General features: G+C 42.6%; 1 protein-coding gene across 3 annotated transcripts in view; it reads left to right on the top strand.

The window, feature by feature from the left end:
• Positions 1–9,884, top strand: part of FGF10 (fibroblast growth factor 10) — a 74,511-nt gene extending 64,627 nt beyond the window's left edge. The window contains exons 2-5 of one of the 3 annotated variants that reach the window (XR_013998421.1): positions 4,439–4,542; positions 7,086–7,183; positions 7,520–7,743; positions 8,166–9,884. Coding sequence is in view for 1 of the 3 variants with exons in the window: in XM_081131892.1 (XP_080988018.1) it covers positions 4,439–4,542; positions 7,086–7,283 (302 nt within the window). In the remaining 2 variants the exon portion in view is untranslated. Of the gene's footprint in view, positions 1–4,438; positions 4,543–7,085; positions 7,392–7,519; positions 7,940–8,165 lie in introns of those variants that run through there. The other 2 variants (XR_013998422.1, XM_081131892.1) reach the window with 2 other exon arrangements.
• The last annotated feature ends 17,374 nt before the right edge of the window (positions 9,885–27,258 follow it).

Raw genomic sequence — 27,258 nt, 5'->3', positions numbered from 1 at the left:
TATATTTTTTGTATTGTAATTACTTCAGTTACTTGTGTCATGGCCCCGCCCAGTTTTAAACCCCTTGGACGCAGACTGAGTCTTGCCTGTCTTTGCGCCCTCCGTGGTGAGAGCCAGCACCGCCCCTGCACGTCTGTGCTCACCCCCGTTAGCCCAGCCACCTTCAGGTTCCTTCAGGGGGTTGGTTCTGTTTCTCCAAAAGAGGATGATAGGACTTGGCATTTATTTTTTACACCCAGCTTCCCCATCCATATCCATTCTATTAAATATTTGTCTTTTACTTTCGCCTGTTGTGTCCATGAAACAATATTTCAGGGGAACGTTCCTACCCGGGACAACAGCTAATAGCCTGAAGGTGGGTCAGCTGCTTCTCTTCCTCAGAAGTGCGAAAAGCATAAACTAGGAAGGACACTTGTGAAGGGCCACCTCCGCTGCGCTGCTCCTCAAAGAGCCACCAAAACACAGCACACCCGCAGCTCAAAAGAAAAGATGACTTACATGAAAATTATTTGGAAGAGTTTACAAAACCCTCCCCATTGCCATGGTGATGATGCATCATTAGGTAGAATTTGCCCATTAATTGGAGCTGATTTATTTCACAATCACTTTTGTAATGTTGGTTATCAAACTTTATGATGTAGGATATCAAATACAAATTCAAAATAAACTTCACGGATTGCTGTTATTTACTTGAAGGAATCTGCTAAATGTTGGCTTTTTTCTAATATGTTGTTTCAAAAATTACACATTTTTAGGTAAAATGTTTTCTCTTTGCCTAAATCCTTATAGTCCATACAAGGTGCCTGATAACTTGAGTCTGACTAACCCCCAACCTCACTTCTTGCAACTTCCTCTCTCGTTCCCTTTACTGTAATTGATAAATCAAACTTATAATTCTTCTGAAAACACCATATTGTTTTGCTCCCCCTTTCCTCTTCCCTGGATGCGTCTTATACTCAGCCTACAAAACTCAGCTCAGGTCTCATTCCCAGCAGTTAGTCTGCCCCGGAACCCCGGCCAGCATGGACCAACTGCCTTCATCTTTGCCCCCTTGTCTTCCACTCGCGCACTCACTGTTACTTCCTATGTTTTATTGGGATTCTCTCTGCATTTGTCTTATGTTCTCAATAAAACACAGACTTTGCAAGAGGAGAGCCATAACTTGACTTTTTATTATCACTTCCTAAAAGGATGCCCTTCTCCCTATAGGTCTTCCTACATGTCTGTATGAAACTGTTCAAAAGCCCTTAAATAGATTTACAATGCCACCTGGCATATTCATCTTTTGAGAGATCTCAAAACTGACATGGTTACAAGTTAATAGAAATAATAGAATTTCACTGCAAGAATATGTCTTTAAGTTTACAAAATATCTAAATTATATGCATGGGAAATACACTTTGTGTTTCTTTTCACTGATGATATAATTTTCGGGTGTTATTTCTTTTAGTAACAAAACAGTGCTTTTTTTAGAAGTTTAATTTTGAGGTAATTGTAGATTCACATAAGTTGTGAGAAATACAGAGAGATCCTGTATGCCCTTCATTTAATTTCTCCAAGGAGGCTGTCCTTCAATTGGCATTTAAGTTTGCATCAAAGTATACACATACAGAACTATAAGTTATTAATCTAACAATTGTCAAACAAAATTCTAGTGCTCTTTTCCAAAAATACTGTGTAGACAAACTTGCTCACCAAAGAACAGAGAACACTGGAGATACTCTTTATGAAAAATAGAGAAGTCCTCTAGACTTGAGTTTCTCAGAAAGTCACTCATATTCACAAATATTGATAACAAAGGCAGTCATTGTCCATTGCCCACAAGATTATCAAATTAAGACTTACTGACATATGATGTATCCAAAAAAGTATTTTCAGAATTTGGAAGGATTTTAAATCACCTACGTCTTCCCTCTATTTTGAAGCATGTTGAACCTTTCAAGCTAGCTTTAAGTAGCTGTAGAGTGGGACAAATGGTTAACTGATTGCTGGATTTCTTGAATATTGAGTTCCTATTTTGTCCAAAATAGAAAGAAACTCACGGATTTCTATGATCCACCATGTGCAGTGCACTCTCAGAAATAATCAGTCAAGGGTCTGGTAATATTTATATCGCAACACCTTTCCTGTTCCCAACTTAGTCTGTTACTACAGCTTAATCCCACTACTTCTCATTCACCTTCAAAAGTCTTGGGTGATTCTTTGCTAAAAATCACCCTTCATTCCTTTTCATTCTAACAATTTCCAGTTACACAGTCATACAAAGGGAACACCTTGAAATTTACTGTCAGTGTTTACTTGCCTCTTAAGCAAGCAAAGTAAGTAACAGCTTAAATATTTTGCCCCAGATCCCTACCATCTGCTGTGCTCTATATATTCTGCTTATGGCATAAATCAAGCCTATTAGATTTCCTTCTCGGAAACTCAGACATTGTCCTCTGTGGCATTCCTGTGAAAGGCTATTATCTTGATGAGTCATTTTGTCAGATGGTTTTCCAACAGGATCCCCTGTGGGAACAGAAACGCTCAAGGAGATAGGAAGCAGAGGCAAATTAGTCAGAGATTGAGAGCAAGATATTCCGAAAGCTGAGGCTTAACTGTTGGATCCGTCATTCCTGATCTGTGTCGCTTTATCACCTTGTGTGTGAGTTATACACCCTCAAAATCCTGCATTTTTTCACCTGCAGTTGAGAACAGCAACACCTCCGTTTAGGACTGTTATGAATTAAAGAAATAAACTACAAGAAAGTACCTCTTACAATGTGCAAATGAATGTGTGTGTAGGAGTTCATACCTTGAAGGCCACTACCAGCATAAAGAAAATGGGTGTTAAATGTATAGATAATGTCTCCTGCACCCGCTACCATCTTCCCTTGGTTTGAGCCTGCCCATCAATATCTATCTTACTCTACTAAGGAAAGTGCGTGCTGTGTCAGGTCAGAGACTTCCCGCAGGAGACCTGGACGGAGTGGTCCATGCCTGCAGTCCTGGCGCAGGTCTCTCTGGTTATGTCAGCCTTGCAGTGGGGAAATTAAAGCATTTTTACCGGCCTCCCCACGGCTCCTCAACCTGTGAAAGAAAGGGAGCTTTTCATGTCTTGAGAACCAGCTCCTCTTTTCCACTGGGAAGAGTATAAACACACAATTTGTCACCCACGTTCAGGATGGTATTTCTTATGCTAGGTGCCATATGGTGAATAAAAGCTATGATCAACTTCCAGACTTTAGGGGCTCAATCAGTGGGAATTTGCAGGTTCTGTTCAGGGTTGTACAACTTGGTAAAGAAGTTCCAAAATCTAGAACGCTTGGAGGAAAACTTCCCTCTAAGTGTAACTAAGAAGTCACTAGGCTCTAGGCAAGTTCTGATGATTTAGTACGTATATCTGATTTAATCCTCACAACAAGGCTCTGTGGGAGGTACTATTATGTTGCCCATTTTACAAATGAAATTGAGACACAGGCAGTTCAGTGGTTTCTGCTACAGTCATTCACCAAAAGATGCAAAGCCGGGATTCAAACCCAGGCACTCTGGATCCAGAGCCCTTCGATAATCACAATGCAGCTTCCCACCCCGAGAAAGCTTTTCCCAAGAGTTACAAAACAGCAAGGAAGTAGTCAGCACCCAAGGCCTTCTTAACTTCAAATAGGTGGGCATTTTGAGTAGAATGTCAAATGCCTCTTCTCTAGTTACCTACAGACTTTTCAGAGAAGATTATCTCTAAATGCACCAACAGCAACTCGTGTATTAGGGGAAAATGTCTCTTCTCTACCAGTTACTAATTTCCTCAGTTTTCCATTCTTTCCAGGAAAAAAAAAACTTTAAAAAATGCTGATGGATTTTCTCCCAACCCAGCATAGCGACCCTGCTATTTTAAAGACCATGTGGATGTGGGATTAGCCTCTCTCTGTACCTCGAAATGTCAACGCATTTGCCAAAAATAAATTTATCAGTTAAATGTAGCCAAAAGATTTAGTTTATCTAAGTGTCCTACAAAGAAGAAATAGTTTACCACTGTTTTTACAGATTGAGGTAAATCTGACATATTATTGACATATGCTCTAGATTTAATTTAATACCATAGTACAGATGTGCACTCTGATAAGTTTTGTGAAATCTAGACTAAGATGAGTAGAGTAGTTTCAATATTTATGGGGTTGAAAATGCAGAGTTAGCAAAGGAAGCATTTTAATTAAAACAATGTTTCCCGTATATGCTCAGAGTGAAATACCGGGGATGCTCTTAAAGAACTACTACCTGTTTCCAAACAGCTTCAGGGTTTTCAGGCACATTGAAAGAGGTTGGGGTTTGAGTTCCAATTTTTTTTTAATCTTTTGATTTTAGAACCATCAAAAATAAACTCAATAGTTTCTTCGGATTTTTACTTCTCTCAGCTGAATTTATGCGACTCTCTTAGAGCCTCCGTAATTGTATGTTTCAGGTATCCTGAAGATAACTTCAGTGGAAATCGGAGTTGTTGCCGTCAAAGCCATTAACAGCAACTATTACTTAGCCATGAACAAGAAGGGGAAGCTTTATGGCTCAGTAAGTATTCTGCTTTCACGTTCCAGATTCACTGCAGCAAATTACTACCACCGTTTCGGAACGGTTCCCCCAGACACTGACTAGCTTTGCTGCCGTTCCGCTGCTAGTAAACAGAGCCACAGCGGGCTGCGCAGCAGTTTCAGGGGCTGGCAACCCTGCCTCCCCCGCTGCTCACCATCAGTCCACCACACGGGCTGTTGCTGGCATCCGTCAGTCCACGTCCCGGACTGATCGCTCACAGTCAGGCTCTCACGGAAGCATCTGCTCAGTTGGCAGGGGCACTGCAGACAACTTGGGGAGGAATCATTGGAAACAAATATCCTGAACTGAGTAGAAAACTATGTAATATGCATGTGTTACAGCTGAAGGTAAAACAGGGACTCGGGTGCTTTGTATTCTGTTAAAATCTGAAATGGGGAGGAGTTGGTCATTTTGTGTGCCATTCGGTCAACTCCAGAACTGTATTTACCTACACAGAGCGATGAGCTCCGTTCTGGAGCTGCCATCCAGCCAGTGCTTTACGTGCATACACCCTGGTATTCCACAGCAAGGATCAAGAAATGTCGCTTTAAAATGTGTAAATGAATTTTTTTTGTTGATTGACATAAGATGGGAGTGCCAGCAGCTCTCAAACTTGAGCATGTGTGCGATTCACTGGATTTATTAAAACGCATACAATCCAGAGCTGTGCAATGCATAAACCTAACTACCTCTCCAAGACCATACTTTGAGGTCTTGCTCTAGCCTAGAGTTTTTTTAAAAAAACTCTAATACTTATGATTTGCCTAAATGCTATAAACAGCATGGATTATTAGGCTATCCTGCAGAGACTCTGACACAGCATTTGAGCTATGGTCTAAATATTAAAAAAACCTGAGATGAGGAGTCCACTACAGGTGTACCTCACTTTAAGAAGCATTGCCTTATAAATTTATTTCGGGGAGAAAAAATAATTAAGTGTCCATTGCAACTTTTCTATACACAGCTTTGTTTCAAATATAAAATCATGTAAAATGATCTCAATCCTCCCAGTCTCTAAATTGCACCCCATTTATTGAAACGAATATAATTATCCATGTAAAATATCATCTCTCCTTTGAAAACCATATAGTTTTAGACCAACTAAGATGAATAAATGGGGGGCGGAAATCCTTAGCCTATACTAAGGATTCAAATTCCTTTCTAATGCAGAATTTTTATTATATTAAAATCTTTGCCTTAAATAATTTACCTTTTCTTTTTACTTTTAACCAAATAAATGATTTGAATGTTACATTTAAGTATTACTGTATAGAAGAGAAGCATACAGGATAAATTAATTCCAGGTAACGGAGCTTAAACTAACCACATTAACATAAACTGTACCTCTTTATGATGGTTCTTAAAATGTTCAAAATTATGATCTAGCTCACAGAAACCTGGATACTTAAATATACACATATTCAGGAATTTTAAACTACGTAGAAATTTCGTAAAAAGTCCTGAGGTGAGAGAAACTATGTGAAATGCCCTGTGGAGGCCTGAACCGAAAGATGCCTACAGTGCCACTGGTTTGGATGAAGGAAGAACCCGAAGAAAGGCCCCAGTTCTCTTGCTTCTTAACTGCTTCAGTTTCTGAATAAGGGCAGAAGGGCACTTTGGAAGCCAGAGTCTAGAAATTAGTGAGGTACCTTCCCTTCCTTCCTAACTCCAGAGTGAGATCCTGGATTTATCGAATGAGTAAGACATCAATCCTTGTCCCAGAAGATCCCCTCAAAAACACATGGTCCTTTGAAACAAAGCCAAAGGCACGATAGCTCTAGAGTGGAATTTCCCAAGATGAAAGTCCTCAGGCTCCTACGACGCAGGCGGTGCTAGTCACCGTATCTAGAATTTCTTTGATATGACAATTCACAGAGTAAGGCGGCCCAGGTCCTAGTTTTCCATCACTCCTAGATCTCGGAGTAAAGTCTATCAAAATTCCAAATTACGGGAAAATTGTAAATAATTTACAAAATTGAGAAATCTGGTATTTAGAGGAGAGGAGGACACCCCTGCGTCCCCCGAGCTCATGGTTATGGAGACCCGCGATGGCCTGCTTTGAGATCTGCCTTCTCATCGGTGCGGCTGCATTTATTGTGGATTTATAGGTGGATAAAGTTCCCTTGTAACTCAGTTTACCCCACGAGGCACCCTAGTCATTGCTCTGAAAGAAAGGTGACAGCCCTCTGCTTTATCACTGACTCGTCCCAGACGTGTGCGCGGGACGTTTCATGACGGTCCTTCGGCCGCGGGGGCCAGGTCCTGCCCAGGGCGCGCCGGCTGCGCCAAAGGGCCGCAGTGCGCGGGCGTGAGGATCCCCCCGACAGTTCACGCGCCTTCACGCAGAATCTGGTCCGCGGTCCCGAGCGCGGGCGCTGACCGCGCGTGCCCGGCGCACAGCTCCAGCACCAACCCCGACGGGCGGCAGGGGCGCCCGGAGCGGGGCCTCCAGGGACGGCGCCTGATCCCAAGGGAGCCGCGGCGGCAGCCTGGGGCTAACCGATGCTGTGTTCCCTCTGCAGAAGGAGTTCAACAACGACTGCAAGCTGAAGGAGCGGATAGAGGAGAACGGGTACAACACCTACGCGTCCTTGAACTGGCAGCACAACGGGCGGCAGATGTACGTGGCCCTGAACGGAAAGGGGGCCCCCCGGAGAGGGCAGAAAACGCGGCGGAAAAACACGTCGGCCCACTTCCTCCCGATGGTGGTGCACTCCTAGGGGCGCGCCGCGGACCCCGCCGGACCCGCGCAGGGCGCGCCCGCAGCGCGGCGCTCCGACGGCCGGACGCGCAGCCCCCTGCGCTCGGGACGCGGCCCGCACCCACCGCGCCCGCCCGACGCTCCCCGCGCCGCTCCCGCGCCCCGCCTCACAGCCGCGGGGCCCGGGCCGGAGGAGCCGCGGCCTGGCCGCTGCGCCCGTCGGTTCAGCGTCTGTGGATGTGTTTCGTTCCTCAGCCTCCCAGACGGCGCTGGAAGGACACGGAGCGGCCTGCCCGACGGTCCCCGGAGCAGTTACTGACGCAGCGGGGGCTCCCCGCGCGCACCCGCGGCTCCCCCGGGCTCCCCCGGGCTCCCCGGGCGGCTGCGGGCGCGCACGGGCCGAGCGCTGCGGGCCGCGGGCGGGCGGGGCGGTGTCCGCGCGCGCGGGGTCTCGCCGCCCCCGCGGAGCCGAGAGTATGGTATGCTTGTGCATTCTGCCGCCGTCCCTTTCTCTTTCCTCCTAAGTTATTTATTTAATAGGATGTTAAATATCTTTCGGGGTGTTGAAGGGTACCCCCGGCCGCCGCCCTCCGATTTGCCTTTCCTCTCTCGCCAGCACACCACACGCACGCCCGGGACACACAGGGACCTTAGGCCTTGGCAGACGCCCGCAGGGTAGGACACGAGGCCGGGGCGCCGGGCGAGGGCCCACGCGCGCCCCCCACCCCCCCCACCCGTCGGCGCGCCCCGCACCCCGGCCGTGGGAACCGCCCCCGCACGCGCCCCCGCGCGGCGGCTGTGGCTTGAGTGACAGATGTCCGCCATCACGTAAACCCCGTATCACTGCTAAGGCTTCCTTCCCTCAGAAGCAGACCAGAAGGCTAAATTGTTCTCTTTTCAGCGCACCACCGGGTCTCCAAGAATATGCTGAAAGAAGGAAAATGTTGTTCCGTACACCCTAGCAGCCGTGCCTCGCTCTTCCTTTCCTAATGATCCTCTGCCACGTGTCGCGGTGGCAGGCGACCGAGAGGCCGTCTTGGTACAGAAGGACCCTTTACTCGCCCCCCATCGTGCATCCCCCCAAGGAGCGCTCTAGGAATTGGGTGCGCAGTGCAGCTCTCCCCGGGGCTTCCTCTGAGCAGATACATCCTGGTATAGGAGTAGCCACGTGCCGCGACCTGTTCAAGCTGTGTGATCTAGTCTTTACAAAACCAAATGAAATGTATTTTCTGTAAATTTAAAGAGCTTTGGAAGGTTCCACAGTGTACCCGTGTGGAAACGCACTGTGTTAGAGCAGGTAAGGAAACATCACATTGTACTCCACTAAATAAATACTTAAGTCTTATTCGCAGTGTCTGTAGTGATTTTAAAAATGTAGAGAAACAATATTTGTTCTAACTGTTTCAGGCGGTAACTATAAGAGTATGTTGATGCTGCGGTGTTACCTTCAATACTTCTTGTTTTGAAAAGGTCTGCTTATTTTACTGTTTGGACATGGTATTTTGGTACAAGAAAAAGACTCGCTAAATGTGTCTTTTGACTAAAGTTTAACTTCCAGAAAGGCTGGTGTTCTGTGACCTTCTCTTACACCTTAATTGTGTCAATGCTTAACCACACTTCCAGTTAATCTGTTATTTAAGAATTAGCTTTATTAAGAAACTTCCCCATAAAGTAATCCTATAAAAGGTCTTATTTTTCTCACTCCTTAAAACTGTTGGGATTTCCAAAGAAATGCATTGGAGGCAGTGAACTGGCTTATGGCTGACGTTGCATTTCATGGTGCCCGGCTTCCAACTTGCTTTTTGACAAATGGGATACTAAAAATGTTTCATTTTTGTGGTTGGAATCTGTATGTTAACATTTAATTGGTAACCAAGCCTGAGAGCTATAGTGTAATACATTCCCATCAGAACTAGATTACCTTGGTTCTTTTATTTTAAAATAATAATTGCACCTGACACATGAAGATGGACCACCCACCACCGGAATTAAATGTTTGATCAGACAAATACGGTATTGGATGACCAGGGTAACAACAAATAGGGCACCAACTGGATTCGTGTTTCACGTAGCCGTTTAGATTACCGAAGGGCCTGTGTAAGCAGTCATCATCAGAGTACTCAAAACACTAAAACAGCTTCTAGCAAAATGCATCAAAGCTGGCAGAAGCCAAAAATAGAAAACATCTCCCTTACCTCTCCCCCCCCACACACACACTGGCAGAGAGACAGAAAAGGTTTGATAAGGGGGTAATCACATGTAATGAGATTCTCCTGCATTTATAAATGGCATCTTTGCTCGATACTGAGAGAGAATTCTGGTCCCCTTTGCCAGCTGGATTGTGCTACTGAAGGAAAAGCAGTTCCAGCCCAGAATATTGTATATTTTTTTAAAAAGCATCACAATTTCGGGAGCTCTGCCTCTGTGGGAATTGTGGCCCCCACACACAATGTCGAAGTACATCAGCCAGAAACTTGTGTCCATCTGAGTGCTGGTTCTGAGGAGACTCCTCATAACGATATAGATTCCCTCCCTCCTTCTACCTCCCAAAAGGCTGAACAGTGTATAGCATGTTACATTTAAATAAATGAATAAAAATGCTGGGAAAAGAACATCAAAATAGCGTCCTTGTTTGTTTTATTAGCCTAAAACGATACCTGGTGATACAGAGAGGAGCTCGAGTGTGCAAGGCAGGATGTGGTTAAGCGCCCCACGGCCCCAAACAACAACAACAGAAAAAAACATCACTCGAACATTTGTAAGATTTCTCTAATGTTTTACATGTGTGAGTCAGCTATCCTCACTCTAATAACAACCAAATGCGCTCGACTGTGCCTAAGGACGCAGGTCCACCTAGTTTACACAGCGGATAAAGACGGGTGAATTGGAAACAAGGATGGCTTGTGAAACACTGAGACTTTTGGAGGAGAGCCAGGGGGCTGCAAAATCTGATTTCAAGGGCATCGAGGAGGCCAATGAATTTGATTTGCAAAGTAGAGAGAGAGAAAAATTCGTAACTTGGATCCAAGGCCCAAGCAAGGTTATGGACACTATTTAAATAGGTAAACACAATGCACAGATCGGATAATTTTGATGTTGTTAATTCAGGGTTTATGCTTGTTCACAAAAGGGAAATTCATCTCTTCCTTATGAGTGGAGTCCAGACTTTGTGTAGAGAGATCTGCAGGAAGCCCTGACATATCTAAGGGAAGATATCAAGTGTGTTAGAAGCAGCACGCTCACATGCAAATACCACGTTCATTAGGAATTCGTGTCCGTTCACTAGCCAGGACTTCTGCAACTTGAACTAAGCAGTAAGGAAAAAAGGGGCGACCTGGAAGGCATACTGGAAAGCAAAGGGCGGCTCTGTGTTTCACCAGAAGTAGAGCAGGAAGCGGCTGAGCTCTGCTTCCTCTCGGGCACTCACTCTCTCTTACCTCTGGTTGGCTTTATTTGCTTGGCTACCACCTGGGTGGGTCCGATTTACTTCTTTCCAACTCCAAAACCCAACACCTTTTCTCAGGATCCTAAAATGAAAACATCCTGGGTATGACTCATACTGGCCAAGTCTGAAAAACATTCCAACCTCTAGAGCAGTCGGCATGGCAAGCAACGGGCCATGGTGATGGACTGAGCTTCGGTCACATGGCCAGGGTGACAGGAGACAGACGCTGGCACCCCACACAGCTGGGACTGAGAAGCAGTGTGCCACAGAGCAGTGCCAGGCAGCCCAAAAGCAAGACGGCTCTTAGCTTCACCTGTTTCCATGAGACCACTGACCTAGCCAGGCATCTTTTAATCTTGCATTGTTTTACTAATTCTAATCAGCCTTCGCCCATTTATTCAAATCAGAGATTGCAAGGTCTTACTCTACAACACATTTTTTAAAAGGGGAAGATTGTATTTGTCTTGTCTTGTTTTGTTTCGTCTTAAAGGCAAGAGTAGGGCCCTGACTCTAGCCAGGCTGAGTATAATTCTGCAACCTTTACAGAACGAGAATTGAGACCAATGCAAGTGTTCACCAAACAAAAAGGTGGTCCTCCTACTAGATAACAACCTATATCACAACATGACACCATAAGTCTTTCTTTAAGTTTATCCCAAGAGTATGCGCTAGTATTTTCAAGTATATCAACATGTAGAACAAAATCTAAAAATGAAATGGCATTCATTTTTTTTAATTGTAAAATAAAAAAGAAAAAGGGGGAAAAACCTGCTTTATATCTTTTACTATGTCTTGTGAACATCCAGTGAGACCAAAAAAAAAACAAACCACTTTATAACACACATTTCTCTTTTCTTTTGCTGATTAGAAAATCATAAAACACAGAAATGCCCCTGTAAGTGATAATCTACTAAAAACGCCTTTGCAAACACTGTCCGTTCGTTAAAAGGGCATAATCACGATCAAACTGACGAGATCAGAGGAATCGACCTCGTTGCTAAGTGACTGATAATGAAGGTTTCTGAGTGTCTTTTCCACGACGGCAGCTAAGGGCAGCACTGCTATACTCAGAGAAGAGCCACACGCCAACCACACACGCCCGTGGCGCGGATCACCCTGCGTGGTTTACCGCTGTGCACAGGAGTCGTGTTCAGGTTTTCATGTGGGCGACCGCGTCCTCTAGAGGCGGCGCAGCAGGGGGGCTCGCAGCACCCAGGCCCTCCCCGCAGCCGACGTTGCACACCAGGCCTCACGCGCCTCCACAGCGAGCCCAGCTGCAGGAGCGCCACGCGCGGAGTTTGGTTTTAATTACCTTGAACACGTCTTCAGTGCCTAAAGGATCTCACAGTTTTCTAAATGAGTTGGTTATCACTTCTGCGGTCAATTTCAGCTGCTGACAGTGCAAATATTCTCAGAGGTCTTTCAAGGAGAGTGAATTAAAATCCGTGTTTTACGAGGTGCTATCAATCCAAAGACATTGCTTTTTATGGTTATCGGAAGCGCTCAGGTTAGGGGTCACTTATCGATTCAATTCAACGTTAAAAATATTTTAACATCTGGTATTTAAACACCAGACTTCTCAATAGCCTTTTTTTTTTTTTCAGGGGCATGATCGATATGTTCAGACATTGATGGTATTTAAGCCTATAGCTATAAAACTGATACAAGAAAATGTGTTTGGGGGGGAGCTTACCCACTAAGAAAAACAAAAGAGAAACTGAAAAATGACACTGCATGTAAGTAAAGATACAAACAGTATCTCATTTGTTTTCCTGATAAATTGAATAGCGGATGTAAAGTGCGTTTTACAACGCGAGCTTAGCCTCATGCAAGAAAAAAAGAAACTATTATTTTTTAATAGTATTTTTAGGTCAGTATTGGCAACCATTCCTCCTTATCTTCCTTAGGAGAATTCTGCCTTCCACCCTCCAGGGTCCCCTAAGAAACAGTCAGATCAGCATATTTCAACTGCAGCAGTTTATCTTTCTCCGTCGCCTCATTTTTAACTCCAGGTGATATGAACTAGCTGCGTGAAAGCTATTTCCTCATGGGGCTCACAAGGGGAAGACAGACTTTATTTAGGCCAACACCTACTTGAGCTACTTCAAATGAGTAAAGGCCCCACAGTAACCTTAGCAGAGATTTTGCTGGAGGCAATTAATTCATATCGGGTGCCTGGAACTATTGTTACAGCCTCCTGTCTATGCTTTTGCCACGTTTCTCTCCATGTAGATAAACATTCCATAGTGATACAATTCATGGTTTCTAATCACTTAAGTTACTCATGCCTACTACTGGGGAAAAACAAATATAATATTTAAACGCAGGGCCTGTTGTGTGTTCAAGTCCTGCCCCTGTCATTCACGGAGTTTACAGGAGAGAGCGGTACTTAGACTCACACTGATTTACAAGACAAGCTCCATCTTCTAGTTTTAATTTCCCAGCAGAACTGCAGAACCAGCTTTTGAATCCAAACGCCTTACTGAATTCCCATAATCCTACTATGTGAAACCACAAAACAGGTAGATAATAAGGGTCCCCTTCTCCAAAAACTTTAGTAAATCCATTTTTAAAATAATAAGGATCTTTTGTAAATACAGGCATATTTGTCAAACATTCGGTCTTCATTTATTTCTCTGATCACCGACTGGTGAAGCCAATAAGGTCCAGGACTCCGATGGTGCTCAGGGCTTTATCCCTCACGCTTGACCGTCTCAGCTTCCGTCGTCTTTTCTACGACGGGTGGGTAACAAGCAAGGAGCCAGCAGGCCTTCGCCAAGATAAAACTCCTCTGGGGCAACCCCCCGCTAGTCACCGCTGCATGAACCACAGCAACACCCGGCATCCGTAATATCACGGGTTGGTTCTGGGACACACATTGCCTGTCACCGAAAACTTGATCAAGATTTGTCTCTTATTTCCAATGCAGTAAGTTAGCTAAAATGTTGAGCTCTTTTATTTTAATTTTATATCCTAATTTTGTGAATGATAAAATTAAGGTGCATTTTCTTCCCAGGGCTCAGTGCCAGGTAATGAATGCGGGTCTCTCCATTACATGGGCACTCTGCCAAAAAACCTAGAACTACACCACCTACAGCCCAATATCTTTCAATTTTTCAGAAATGCAACTCTAAGGATAATGAAGGTCTTTTATTTTAATGACACTTTTTTGGGAGAAATAGCATGCATTTTTTCTATCAGAAAGATCATTTTAACTCTGGCTCTGCCACTCCCAGCAGTAAAAACTTATCGATTCAATTCAGTTTAAAATAAAAATGAATAACTGAAAACCTTGACTATTCCTGACACCTGGGACAGAAGTAAGGGTTGAACGCTCTCGTGTTTATTAACTGTTTTGTGTAATAACGAGTGAGCAATAAGTGCTCAGTGCATGTTAATCTTCTGCCCTCCTTTTGGTCAATTGTATTTTTAAATGTCTTATTGTGACAAAGTGATGACTGAGTTTCCTTCAATGCCTCTACATTTACTCAAGGTTACTTTATTATAGGGATTTCAGGTTTCATTTATGTAGTATTTCTTACCCCCGAAACCTTTTCTAACCATTGACTAGACCGTCACTGTATATTAAAGCCATTCTTTTCTGCAGGGCAGGTACCGGGCTCTGGGTCAGCTCCTAGGGTGGGGCTTTGTTTATGATCCTCAATTTCCCCCCTGGGAAGATGGGCTTTCTGGGCATCAGAACAAAGGGGGCAGAGATTATGTGAAAAGAACGTCAGCGTGGACACAGTTTCCTTACTTCAGGCACGGAGGTGCATTGTCTGTGGACAGATATTTACAATATTTCCGTGAAAGGAAGGGCCACACACTATGAGCGTGGTGAGCATTTCTAGAAAAGCGATGTATGTATCAGTAGAGCCATGGTTTGGCAATAATTCAGCTTTTTGTTTTTATGCCAACTAATACAGAGCATCGTTTTCATAAAAAGTGAGAGAGGTGGCTGTCCAGCCCACAGGAAGTAGAGGGCAGGAAAAATGGGCAGAGATAGCTTGCGTCTTCTGCACTGTGGGGCCACCTTCTACTAAAGGATTAATTCTTAATCCTTTTGCAAATATATTGAAAAATAGGGGGAAATGTGCCTACCTCTTTGTTTCCAAGAGAACAATTCAGCTTTTAGAATCCTGCCTAGAAATGTGCGGAACACAGACCTGGTCGCCTTCTCAGGACCTGCACACGCGTCCCCCAGCTGCCGAAGGCACGGAGCACCCCCTTTCCCGCTGTGGAACCCACACCCGATGACAGCTCAGCGTCAGGGATAGAAGCCCTGCCCCTGGCTCACTTGGGGATAATTCAATGGGGTGCCCCTGTGGGATGGGCCGAGACATCTGTTGAGGCTGCATCTCCGATCACTTTTTCCCTCTGCCTCACCCTGCTTCGTCACCCCCCTCAGAGCAGGCTCCAGGAAACATCCTGCACGCGGTTCCCTGTCACAGTCTGTTTCCTCTGGAGCCAGATATAACGCATCTCTTATTGAAGTTTGCTTGTTTTCAAGGTGGAGATATTTTTGACAAAACTAGCAAACCAGCTACCCCTTCTTCTGAATGGTGGTTGCCTCGGTCCTCGCTTAAACAGCGGGTGAACTCAACACGTCCATGCAGAGACCGAGGACACACAGCGCCTCCCAGGAACAAGCGATGCGGGAACCGCGGGGACGGGCTGGGAGCGAGCCCACGGCAGCGGGGAGTGAGGGCGGCCTCCAGTCTGCTCCAGGACGGGAACCGGAGGCCACGGGCTGAGCCGAGCGCCAGAACTAGGCAGAGGCAAATGGCAACTGCCTCCAATCCCTCTCTTACTTTGTGAAGGAGCCAGCAGAGCAGAGAACCTGCGGCAGCCGGCCCTGCTGCGGTGACCTCAGGGCTGGACAGGTCCACCCAGCATTCCAGCGGGAGCCGCCTGTGTGTCCTTCCAGGAAAATGCCAGGAGGAGCGGCACCGGGACAGCGCAGTGCACGCGCTCCGCTGCGGGAGTTCACTTCCATCTACCGTGAGTCCAAAACGCAAAGGGCAATACTCTCGCAAGGGAGAAGCTTAGAAAGTGTCCCCTCCGCACGGTTTCCGGGACCTAAGGATGTGTGTTTTATAAAGAAAATCACTGATAACAATTTGCTATTATTTTCCCCCAAAGTGCTATGTTGAAATTCCATTACTGGGAACCTCAAACATCATTCCCCAGGACAATTCCCTGTTATTATGCTGGAAATGGAACTTAATTTTAGGTTTCCAAACCCAAGTCCCAAGTGGGAACTAAATGTCACAGAACAAAATGTCACGCAATGAGATCGGATACTGAAGTATGTGACAGTAAGCAGATGTTTCCCTAACAATTGCCACATAGCAAAAGCCAGTTGAAAAAACGAGGTGCAGCACTTCTCAAGAGTCAAAGGGGACCCACATAATAGCTATTTAGCGTGTGGTACTTGCCAGTTTCTATTCTGATGAGCACAGAAATACAGAATAAAATGCAAAGTATGATTATTTCAGGAAATACATTTGTAAAGAAGCTATTCAAATAGGTCTCAAGGGGACAACTCACAGTATCAACAATAAAATCCAAGTTCTCATTAAAACATGAAGTAGAGGGAAATAGGTCCTTAATGAGTCTCCTAAAAACCTCATCACCACCATCCCTGCCTAAAACCCTCCCATGAACGACTCTGCCATCTGTGACACATAAGAAGACACAAAGAGAAGAGAGAAGGGACTTAGGAGACACATGTTTAGCTCCGAGATAAAAAGGCAAAAAGAGGAAAGAACAAAGCGCCACTCCCCTTCCCCTTAGATACTCAGCATGACCGGATCCCTGAAGCTCAGGCCTTGGATGGTCCCTCCACAGCGACATCAGATTGCCAGTTTCAAGAAGCAAATTATTTGCTTCAGGGCAGATGTCCCTTTAGACTCTGCAGATCCACTTTCAACACTGAGGCAAAATGACAATGGCCAGTAGTGAAAGCAAAGAAGAAAAACAGAAATGCTCGTGAAGCCCCACGGAGATCGAGCTGCCCAGACCTCCATGAGACAACGGTCGATGTGAGCTGAATGGAAATACTTCCACAACCAAAAGTCAGAAATAGATATAGGGATTATAAAGCCTTCTGATGTAAAAATAAACGTAGGATAAAACAAGTCTTGGGTGTAATCAACATGGTATAACTGTTTCACACAAGACAACTTAAAATAATACATATCTAATTCACACTATATGTACAATGTTTATTTTTTCTGGAGGCTCTAAAATATTCTATGAATGAGTAGAGTTTTATATCACTATGTGCGAGTTTAACGTAGGGTAGGATAACAATTCGGGGAGTGTTTTAAGTTCTAAAATATAGCCTTGAATTTTTTCAAAGACCTCACTATTCATTATATTTAAGATATCATTTGGCAGCTAAAATCCAATATACTATAGACAGGTTATTTTTTTGAATTCTGAGTTTGCTAATAAATCCTAAAGTATAAAAGTATATTATGTTCCTCTTTTCTCACTTTCACAAAAATATTCGTTGTTGAAATGTGCATGTTTTCAGCAGCCTCCATGTGTAGAACACAGGAAGCAGGTGCCCAGGCAAATGTGGCGAGAAAAAGGCCGAAAGCTGCCTCTCCATGATTTCGTGCAAATTTTTATTTGGTGTGTGTGTACGCACCATTGAGTCAGCTCTGACTCCTGGCGACCTTATAAACGAGTGAAGTCCATACTGTTGTGTTCTCACAGCCCTGCTCAGTGCCTGTCAGCTCACGCCTGTGGCTTTTTTTTATGGAGTCAGTCCATCTCATATTCGGTATTTTCCTGCTGCTTTCTATTTCCCCCAGCATGACTGTCTTTTCCAAAGGACCCTGACTTCTCTTGATGTAACAAAGTAAGACACCTTCAGTTTTGTCATTTTTTGCCTCCAGCGATGCTTCAGGCTTAATATGCTGCAGACCTTCCTGTTCACTTTTCTGGCAGTCCAGAGAACCAGCAGAGCTCTCCTGCAACACCATGTCCAAAAGAATCAACTTTCCTGTCCGCCTTCGTCCCTGTGCCACTTGCACATCCGTACTTAGTAACTGGGAATGCGAGAGTGTGGGTGATCCCAGCCTTGGTCTCTATTGACACAGCTTCGCTCTTGGTGATCTGCCTAATTCTTCCACTGCTGTCCTTCCGAGTCTCAACTTCCCTGGGTGTCTTGGCTGAAGTCTCCGTTTGAACCGATGACTGAAGCAAAACCTTGAACAGTTTCAATGTCTTCACTGTCTACGTTGAAGCTGTGTATTTCTTCAGCAGTCATGGTTTTTGTCGTCTCAATGTTCAAATGTCGTCCTGCTTGGGCACTTTATTCTTTCACTTTCATCAGAAGTCATTTCACATCGTTGCTACCTTCTGTCAGTCAAGTGGTGTCATCTGCATATCTTAAGTTATTGATATTTCTCCCACAGATTTTCACTCCCCTTCCTCTGAATCTAGTATGTTTGTCACATGATATGCTCTGGTACAGATTAAACAAATAGAAAGATTAAGATGCACCCTCGTGGGATATCTTTACCCAAAGAAAACCATTCCGTCCCTTCATATTCTGTCCCCACAGTGGCTTCCTGTCCCCAATACAGGTTAGCATCAGGACAATTAAATATTCATTTCTTTCAGAGCAACCATAGCTTTTCATAATCCATGCATTTGTTTTAATGGCTGTGTGGCATACTATTTTATGAAAATAGCACGATTTACTTATCTGTCCTCAAACTGATGCACATATAGGTTATATCTAAATTTTTATAAGCACTGATGCAGTAAATGTCGTATATGTCTCTTTGTGTACAAGGTCAAAGGCCTCTTCACTCTGTAACTAGAGATGAGCATCTTTGAACTTTCCCACCTATTGTCAAGATGCTCTTCAAAGAGTCTCCAAATGAAAAGTTTTAATATGGTTTGTGTTTTCTTGCCATTTTAAAGATGTTCTTCCTCATCTTAAAGATTTCCTCATAATTATTTCTACAAGTTTTGAAGATTTTTTTCATCTTGACATTTTCAATTTACGTGAAATTGATTTTTGTTATAGTGTAATATGTGGATAAATTGTATTATTTTCAATATGGGTAGCCAATGGCATCCTTCTTTACTTCTGGGTTCAGCTCTGTCATGCATCCAAGATGAGAATATTTATTTTTTCATTCAAATCAAAAAGCTCTTAAAATTGAAAGGGGCATATTAATAATCACTCTCAGAAAACAGGCATAAGCAGGAATAGTCCAGGCAAACTGGGACATACAGACATTTTACTCATACCACAAATTCAAATATGTGTGTGGGTCTGTTTTTCAACTACTTAGTTTCCTCTGTTAAAACTTTTGCCTGTTCCTAAAGCCACAACACACAGTTTTAATGATGAAAGGTTAATAATGCCAGATACTTAGGGCAACTTTTAACAAAATTTTCAAAAAAGTAAAAATCTTACAGTGTAGGAACTATTCCATATAAAGTTCAGACTGGGAAGTATTTGCCACACACATCACTGAGAAAGGTTAGTCGGCAGAACTCCTGCCAATTTCTAAGGAAATAAACCAATAAGAGACCACTTCACATCCATCAAAATAAGAAAAGTCAGAAATCCTGATGGTACTAAGTGCTTGAGAAGATTTGTTACAATGGAAAATCTCGTGTTCTGCTGTCTTTTGGCAGAGAGAGAGAAAAGAGAACAGTCTACGTAAGTCCTTCCCCAAAATGCTCCAAAATGATTCCTGGCCCTTTTCTATTGTATATGAGCTCTCAGATCATTTTGTCTTGTTCCTATAAAAATCATTTTGGTTTATTTCAGTTGTTTTTCTGCTCTCAACTGGCTACATCACAGCTTGCTTGTCTAGGAGAATACCAATGAATTTAAATTATTAATCATGTTGCTTTACTGCACCTCGGGATAAATGTGCTCTACTACACCAAGGGGTAAAGATGCCATAGGATATTCAATGCAAAGGTCGCCTTAGCAGAAAGATGCCAGGGGAAGTGCACTGTGAGTGGGGGAGTTCAGTGCAAGTTGTCCTCTAGTATCACGATGGTCATTATTTTTTAAACGTTTAAACTTTTGTTCTGAGATGCTCATAGATCCGCATGCAATTGTAGAAAGTAAATAGATAAACACTGAGACCCTGCCTACCTTTACCTAAAATTCCCCTAAGATGTGGTAACATCTTACAAAACTATAGTACAAGGCCCAAACCAGGGTATTGGGATTAATAGGGTAAACATGTGGAACGTTGTCCTTGCCACAAGCATCTCCATATTGCCCTCTGATAGCCACCCCCACTTCCTTCCCACCCCCACCCCTTTCTTACCACCAGGAAACAACTAATCTGTTCTCTATTTCTATACTTTTGTCATTTTCCAAAATGTTATATAATGAACTCATACCACATGTAACCTTTCCAAAGGAGAGGAGAGTTGGAAAGGAAGGCAAGAGGAGAGAGGATTTGGAAGCATCACTTGGGGGTTGGACTGAATTGTTCAAAATGCATAGCTTTGCCCAGCCAGGTGTGGCTCAGCGGTTGAGCGTCGACCTGGGATCCAGGTGATCAGGGTTCGATTCCCAGTCAGGGCACATGCCCGGGTTGTGGGCTCGATCAATGACTCTCTCATCATTGATGTTTTTATCTCTCTCTCTCTCCCTCTTCTTTCCTCTCTCTGAAATCAATAAAGATATATTTTTTTTAAAAAATGCATAGCTTTATTAGGGGAAATAAATTTTGTCCAACTGTCTCCTTCTCTTGTTTAAACAAGCTCTCTGCCTCTTCTTATATATTTAGGTTTTCTCCTTTTTAATTACATCCCTGCCAGCTGTCCTGACAAATTTGGGGAAGGGAAAACTCTGAAAGGCTAAGCTCCAACAGTAGAGCCTAGTTTTGTACTCCTAATCATGGGAGAAGAGCAACTATTTCAATGAATGTGCTGGATACTATGTCTTCCATATATGAGCATGTACCCTAGACCTGGGAATTGAGTATCTCTTTCTTGCTAATACTGTGAACACATCTCTGACCACTGTCTTCCATGCCCAGTCTCCTCCAGCTCATTGTTCTCACTGCTTATCACACCCACAAGCATGAGGCCACCTCAGGACATGTGTACTTGCTGGTCCTCCTTTGTTGGACTCCTCCCCCAGGGTATTTGTATGACTCACTCATTTCCATCCGGTCTCTACTTAAAAGTCACTTTTCAGAAAGGTCTTTCCTAACTATTCTGCTTTACACAATAATAGATTATATATTGATTTGTTTAATCACTGGAATTTAAGGTCTATAAGAATAGATATTTTCTCACTTTATGTCCCCAGAACTTAGACAAGCTCCTGACATGTAGTTGGCAAACAAATATTTGTTGAGTGAAAGGCATCTGCACAGCCTTGGAATGCCTGTGTAGACCTACTGATTGGGCCTGGGGAGCTCCTACTGCTGCGTATTTTTAAACAGGAAAATTCAGTGGAAAAGCTTGAAAACAGTCACAAAATTAATGGCAAAACAAAGAAGGGCACCCAAGTTTCAGGATCCAAAGCTTCAACTCTATCCCTCACCCCCAAGAAGCCTCTGACAATGCCCTACTTTTGCTTATTACCTAACTTCAGTTTTATTATCTGCAACTCTTACATCTGTTCAACCCCCTGGACATTTTACAGACAGAGCCTTTTCAACATAAAATTTACAGCAAGAGTTGGCTTCCTCAGATCAGGTCTGCATTACCCCAAGAATATTCTTTCCCCATAGTATTTTGGCATTTCCCTTCCTGGCTCCAGTCAGATCCCAGAAGCAAAAAGGTGTTCCAAAGGGAAAGGAACAGGAAGGAAAAATTAACCAAACTCCCAAAGCCCCCAAAAGACTGGTTTCGAGTTGCATTTGCATTTTGGTGTGAACAGCCATGAGCAGTGATGGGGAAGGGGAACTTACTCAATCTAAGCATTCAGGTTGGAGATATTTCTCTGTTAAGCCATTCTTGGAGTTTGTTTAAATCTCTCCTGTTTCTTGCTGACAATTCATTTTTAACCAGGTTCCCCTTCGTGTCTATTTAGAGAATTTTCTTAACGGGAGCCAGAACACATTTAACATAATCAGGATGGACCTAATTAAATGGGGGACAGATGCTGATCTTTCCATAATACACGGAAATCTCGTAAAATTTCTTTTTAATTGAGCATGAAATATACAACAGATCCGTTGCCACCTATGTAGAATTACATATTCAAGAATAAATATATATGATGGTGTACACACACACATACAATAGTTTATTTTAAAGATTCAGGAAAATAAAAAAATTAACACCTGTAGAAAAGATTTTACATGTTGCTTGTTATGCAGGTAGCCTAACCCCAGATTTTCCAGACAAGTTTGAGGAAAAACTCTCTTCCATTCCTTCCAGTAATATAAAAGCATACAGTACAATGATGGAAGTCATTATCATTTCTGGCCTGTCTCATTTTTGCCCCACCCTGCAGAACCCAAGGGAACACAATACCTTTTTTCCATCAGTATACTGGAGAAGATATGGACATTGGGGTCCAACATACCTGCATTCAAACCCTGGCTCAGTCACTTATTAGCTGAATTTAATGTCAGGTTACTTCGGGTATCATGGGGACTAAAATTCTTTTCTTGAAGGTTGTTATAAAGATTTGAACAATATGAGCAAGGCTCCTAGCAAAACTCCTGGTTTATGGGGAAAGTTCAATACATGAGAAACCAGCTGAACTCTGAAAGAAAACCTAAAATTTCTTTCAAATGAAAAATCTATTTGCCCCCTAAATTTTTCAGACACATAGACCTTATATAATGTTAACACTGGAAGGGATCCTAGAGATCAACTAAGTAGACCCACCCATTTTAGAGATGATAAAACAGGCTCTGAGAAATTAAGTGATAGAAGGGATGAGACCTCAAGCAGCCTAGCTTCAAAGTAGTAACAACAATTTCATAAAAAATTAAATTTGTAATTCTACGGCCTGTCGCGTTCATTTTCCTGTTGTCTTTCCCGCCACCTCTTTTCATGCGGATATTTCTTCCCACATGTTTGAATTGTAGCCTAAATATAATTGTACAGGTTTTTAAAAGTCTCTGATTTAAGATGTGGGAGGAGGAGAAATGAAGTTGAAGAAACATAGAAAAAGAATCCCCTGTTGGGAAATGACTGCTGTTTATAGTCTCACATTCTGGACAACTGTCTTCACATTTACACTCACTCCCCTGGAACTTTCTCTTTGGAGAGGAAGGGATGTGTTTGTGTCGACTGTCAATAAGTTTCTTTGGTGATTCTTCATTTCCCCCTCCTCATGGACAAGCACGAGATTAATTCAGAGGATCAAAAGCAGGGTGTGCAAGCCACAAAATTCTGTGTTCTGCATGAAAAACTGTGTTATCTATTTTGAACATTCCTAATATCTGAACAAACACAGATGCTGTTGACCTCTCACAGTCCTTCTGTCCAAAGCTTATGAGCACCCGAGTAGCCGAGACAACCCAAGGGAAGAGTAGGGTCTACGTGAGACCCTCAAGAGTTGTTTGCTTTTACTCATACGGTGGAATTCACTCGTGGCCGACTAAGTGGATTTACAGGTCATATTATCCAGTTTTAATGAAACTGACCCTAACAAGAAGGACGAGTGGCTTGAAAGGGTTTCTATAAATATTCAGAATAAGGATAACATTACTAATAGAAACATAAACAAACAACAAGGAAATAGTAGAACTGGCACTTCTACCCCGAGAACAAGCTTTTAGCCACATTACAAGGTTCAAAATGGTAACCGTACAATCTGATCCGACATGGTAAGCTACATGTAGTTCTTGTTTTAAATAAACACTCTATCTCTTCAAAGTAAACTTCAATCAATGAGCTTGAAAGTAAAGCTTTTTAAAAATATATATTCATTTTGTGGTGAGAGTAATTTGAAAATAGAGGTTTTGAAATATTTCTATTGTTACACAATTTTATGTTGAAAATTATATACATTTATTGCTTAAAAATTGGTCGTAAAAATTAAGGACTTATGATCTCTGTCTTTGAGATGGAAACAATATCAAAGGAATCATAGGCAAGAAGATAAGTCTTGTACAAAGTGTAATGTGATAAATAGCATAATAAGTCACATTACAGAAAAGGCTGGAAAACAATCACAGACAAAGGGCATTTTAGTTCGGCTGTTACAAACAGGATAAGATTTAAAAGGTAATTATTCGATGAGGGGAAGAGGAGAGGCAAAGAACAGACCACGTAGTAACATCATAAAAGGGGGTGGGGTTCTGGGGCAAGGCTGCCGGGCCTGGCACAGCCCGGCGTGCACACGGTTTCACCACCTCCCAGTGGATCCCCGAGCAATTTGTTCAGTTCACCTTCCTCCTGAACGTGAGATAAATAGGCTCCCATTCCATGGACTTTCTCTTCGTTTTTTCCCTAAGCCTGGGTGTGAGACTCCTCCATGTTGATAAATCGGTGGTTCATTTATACTCACGGTCGCACAGTTTTGTAAAAATATCACCAGTTAGTTATTCAAGGATTAAAAGATCTAGAGGTCGTGTTCCTTTGTTTCTCCCGTTTTGGTTGTGCTGCTATAAACACATCTTCGAGTGTGTGCACACACCTAGGAATCAACCTCCTGTGCTACACACACCCTGCTTCACAAGGGGAGTGAAATCCTTTCCACGGTGATGGTGGTGCTTACACTCCCCTGGCGCTCCCATCACAACCCTCACCAACATTTCAATTTTCAAAACTTAAAGAAATATATTTTTAGCAACCTGGTGCTTTAAATGGTGACCAATTTTAACTTTCATTTCCTTGAGTATTAATAAAGACGAGCATTTCATAAGGTTATATGTTATTCTTGGCTTAAGGTCTGGTCCTCAGTAACTGTTTCTTAAATTAATAAATAAATAAATTCTATTAAGTTATAGTGTTAAGCAAGATTCTACTATTTTTCTTAGGGCACCAAGGATTTTGAAAACCAAACTAATGTTATTTGGAAGATATTGCTATATATTATCTTTTAGGGGTTGAAGTTGATTTAATAGAAACTATGTAGAATAACATGTTTCTTATTTAACTCTGATTTCTCTTATCATTTGCACAGAATTTTTAAGAATATTTGCTTCTATTTAGAGTAATGCCCAGGTATCATTAGCTTACCCTTAAATATCTTAAAGTGTTTGATAGGCAATTTAAGATTAGATTTACTAAGCTTTACCCAACAGGTCTCTAGTTACAGATCACATGACTACTTGCAAACCATGACCACAGGCCAGTTGGAGTTACCTGCTCTGTGTCCACTGTAGAGATGCTCCTCATGCTTTAAGTCAAACCTAGTTTCCAGCCATAGTGAGCTTGTATCAGGTTTCTGAATGTGTGGTGACCTGTGTTACCTCCAGGTCTTTAAATAAATATCCAGTTCTTTCTGTTATTAACGCCTCCATCCCAACCCATCTTTCAGGCTATGGGCTCATGATTGCCTTAGATTCAACAAATACAAAAATTGTTTTCCAATATTGACACTAGAATACTGCGGTACATCCTTGCAATTACTTCTTTCCTGTTTTCACACAATCATATTTTATCTTACCACCTTTCCTCATTACTCTGAACTCATAACAATCATGTAGAAAGCTGTTATTTTGAATTCACCTTTTTCAAATAATCTTCATATGTTTAATAACAACCATGGAGTCCAAGAAACACATATATTTTTTTTATTAAAGACATATTTTAAAATAAAATTAATGGCGTAGTCATCAGAATCTTTTTTTAGTATTTTACACTTTTAACATTTGGGAGCAGTTATGTTCTTTCACTACAAATTTTATATATACTTTTAGAATGTTATTTTCATAAATGTATGTTTAGAATCGAATTAATCCCATTTGAGTTTTCCTGCTGTGCTTAATATATGTGATTTAAATAAAGAAGGAAATGTGTTTAATTAACCATTTCAATGATAGTAGTAAAAAAAAATTAGCAATTTCCAGAAAAACAAAGAAAAGAACCAAGTCACTGGAATCATGCTGACACCAAGTTAAATATTTTTACCTATTCAAAGATCATCATATCATTCTTTACATGCAAAAGAAACTTCTCCTCTGAGGCAAAGTGGTTTTCTGGGTGAGCCCCTCGCCCCGTGAACAGCAGGACACATGAGTGGCCCGCAGCGCTTCCCCTTGCACTGGCGTGTCATTTCCACGTAGACAGCGCTACGAATCTGCGCCTCCAGAGTTTAATACCAGAAATATTCCATTTTGAAAGTGTTTCTATGCGCATATCATTTTCCACTTTATTCTCGAAGCATTTTCCTGCACATAAAGGAAAAATCAGTGCTGCACGCCGGGGGCAGAAATGTGTTTCATTTCCATCCTCTGGCTCCTAACACCCACATTCTGCCCTGGGTACCGGGGAGGCTGCCCAGCCTGCCGGCGCCCCGAGGGCACGTTTCCTGCTACCTTGACAATTCTTGGCGTTGGCCTCCCTACGACGCTGGGCATCCCATGCAAGGAGCGGTAACTAGGGTCTGAATCCTGGTTCAGCAACACCAAGGTCAGCCCTCACCCCGAGAGCTCCTCCCACGGGGACAGGCGGGGATTCTGGAAACCCAGCAAGTTACCCCGGGTAAAGGGGCATTAGAAAGAAACAGATGAGGGTAAGGCTCTGCTCTGCCCCGAGTACCCAGTGTGAGGTGCTGGTGTGTGGCACTGATGACGCCCTCAAACTGACCACCCTCACACCCTCTTTTCAAAACTCTAGCCCCCTTGATATCTTCCTTATGTTTAATTTTAGTCTGACTCCAGCATCCTGTAACAGAACTCGGGCTCTCAACGTTTTGAATGTGTTATATTTCACTGCAAATTATTGAATACTACCAATTAAAATGGAACTTATTTATTTTACTTAATATTGGGTAATACAGGTATAGATGTTGAAGGAGAAACAATATTGTATGTACTTTTTATACTGATTATGTCAATACACCTTTTTAGAGCAAGTATTTTGTTACTTCATGGTTTGATCTTCCTTTATATGTGTGTCTATAAATTATAGTAATTTACACACAATTTATACACACACATACTCACATAAGAAAGAAATCCTATCGATTGGGCAAAACCTAAATTTCTACATGGTATGTACTATTATAATTCCCATTGGAGTAATTTAATTACTTGGATTTTTAAATTATTTTATTCTGCTGGTGTTTTTTAACCCCCTGAAGGAATTTTATGAATATTTTGTTTTAAGTTATCACATAACTTTGGTGATTATCAAATAACTTTGCTTTTGTTCTTATGTCTATAGTGACTAATTATCTTTCTTTCTGCAGATGAGTAGCCTGTAAAATGAATTCAAAATTTTTTCAAGTACAAGACATCACATCAAAACTTGGACGTATAAGCCCCAAGAAAGAAGGAATTCAGCTGCATCGCAATAGCTTGCAGACTAATTAGGTTTTGTAATTTCACTGGATCAATTCTATTCACTAGTTAGAATAGTGATAGGAGGTTAATACAGTCCAGTCCACCTATGACCAACAGAAAGACAA

This window comes from Miniopterus schreibersii (assembly GCF_964146895.1).
Source record: "Miniopterus schreibersii genome assembly, chromosome: 3".
In the NCBI taxonomy this organism is placed as follows: domain Eukaryota; kingdom Metazoa; phylum Chordata; class Mammalia; order Chiroptera; family Miniopteridae; genus Miniopterus; species Miniopterus schreibersii.
The sequence above is the reverse complement of the archived record's forward strand: the minus strand, read 5'-3'. Positions and strand labels throughout refer to the sequence as shown.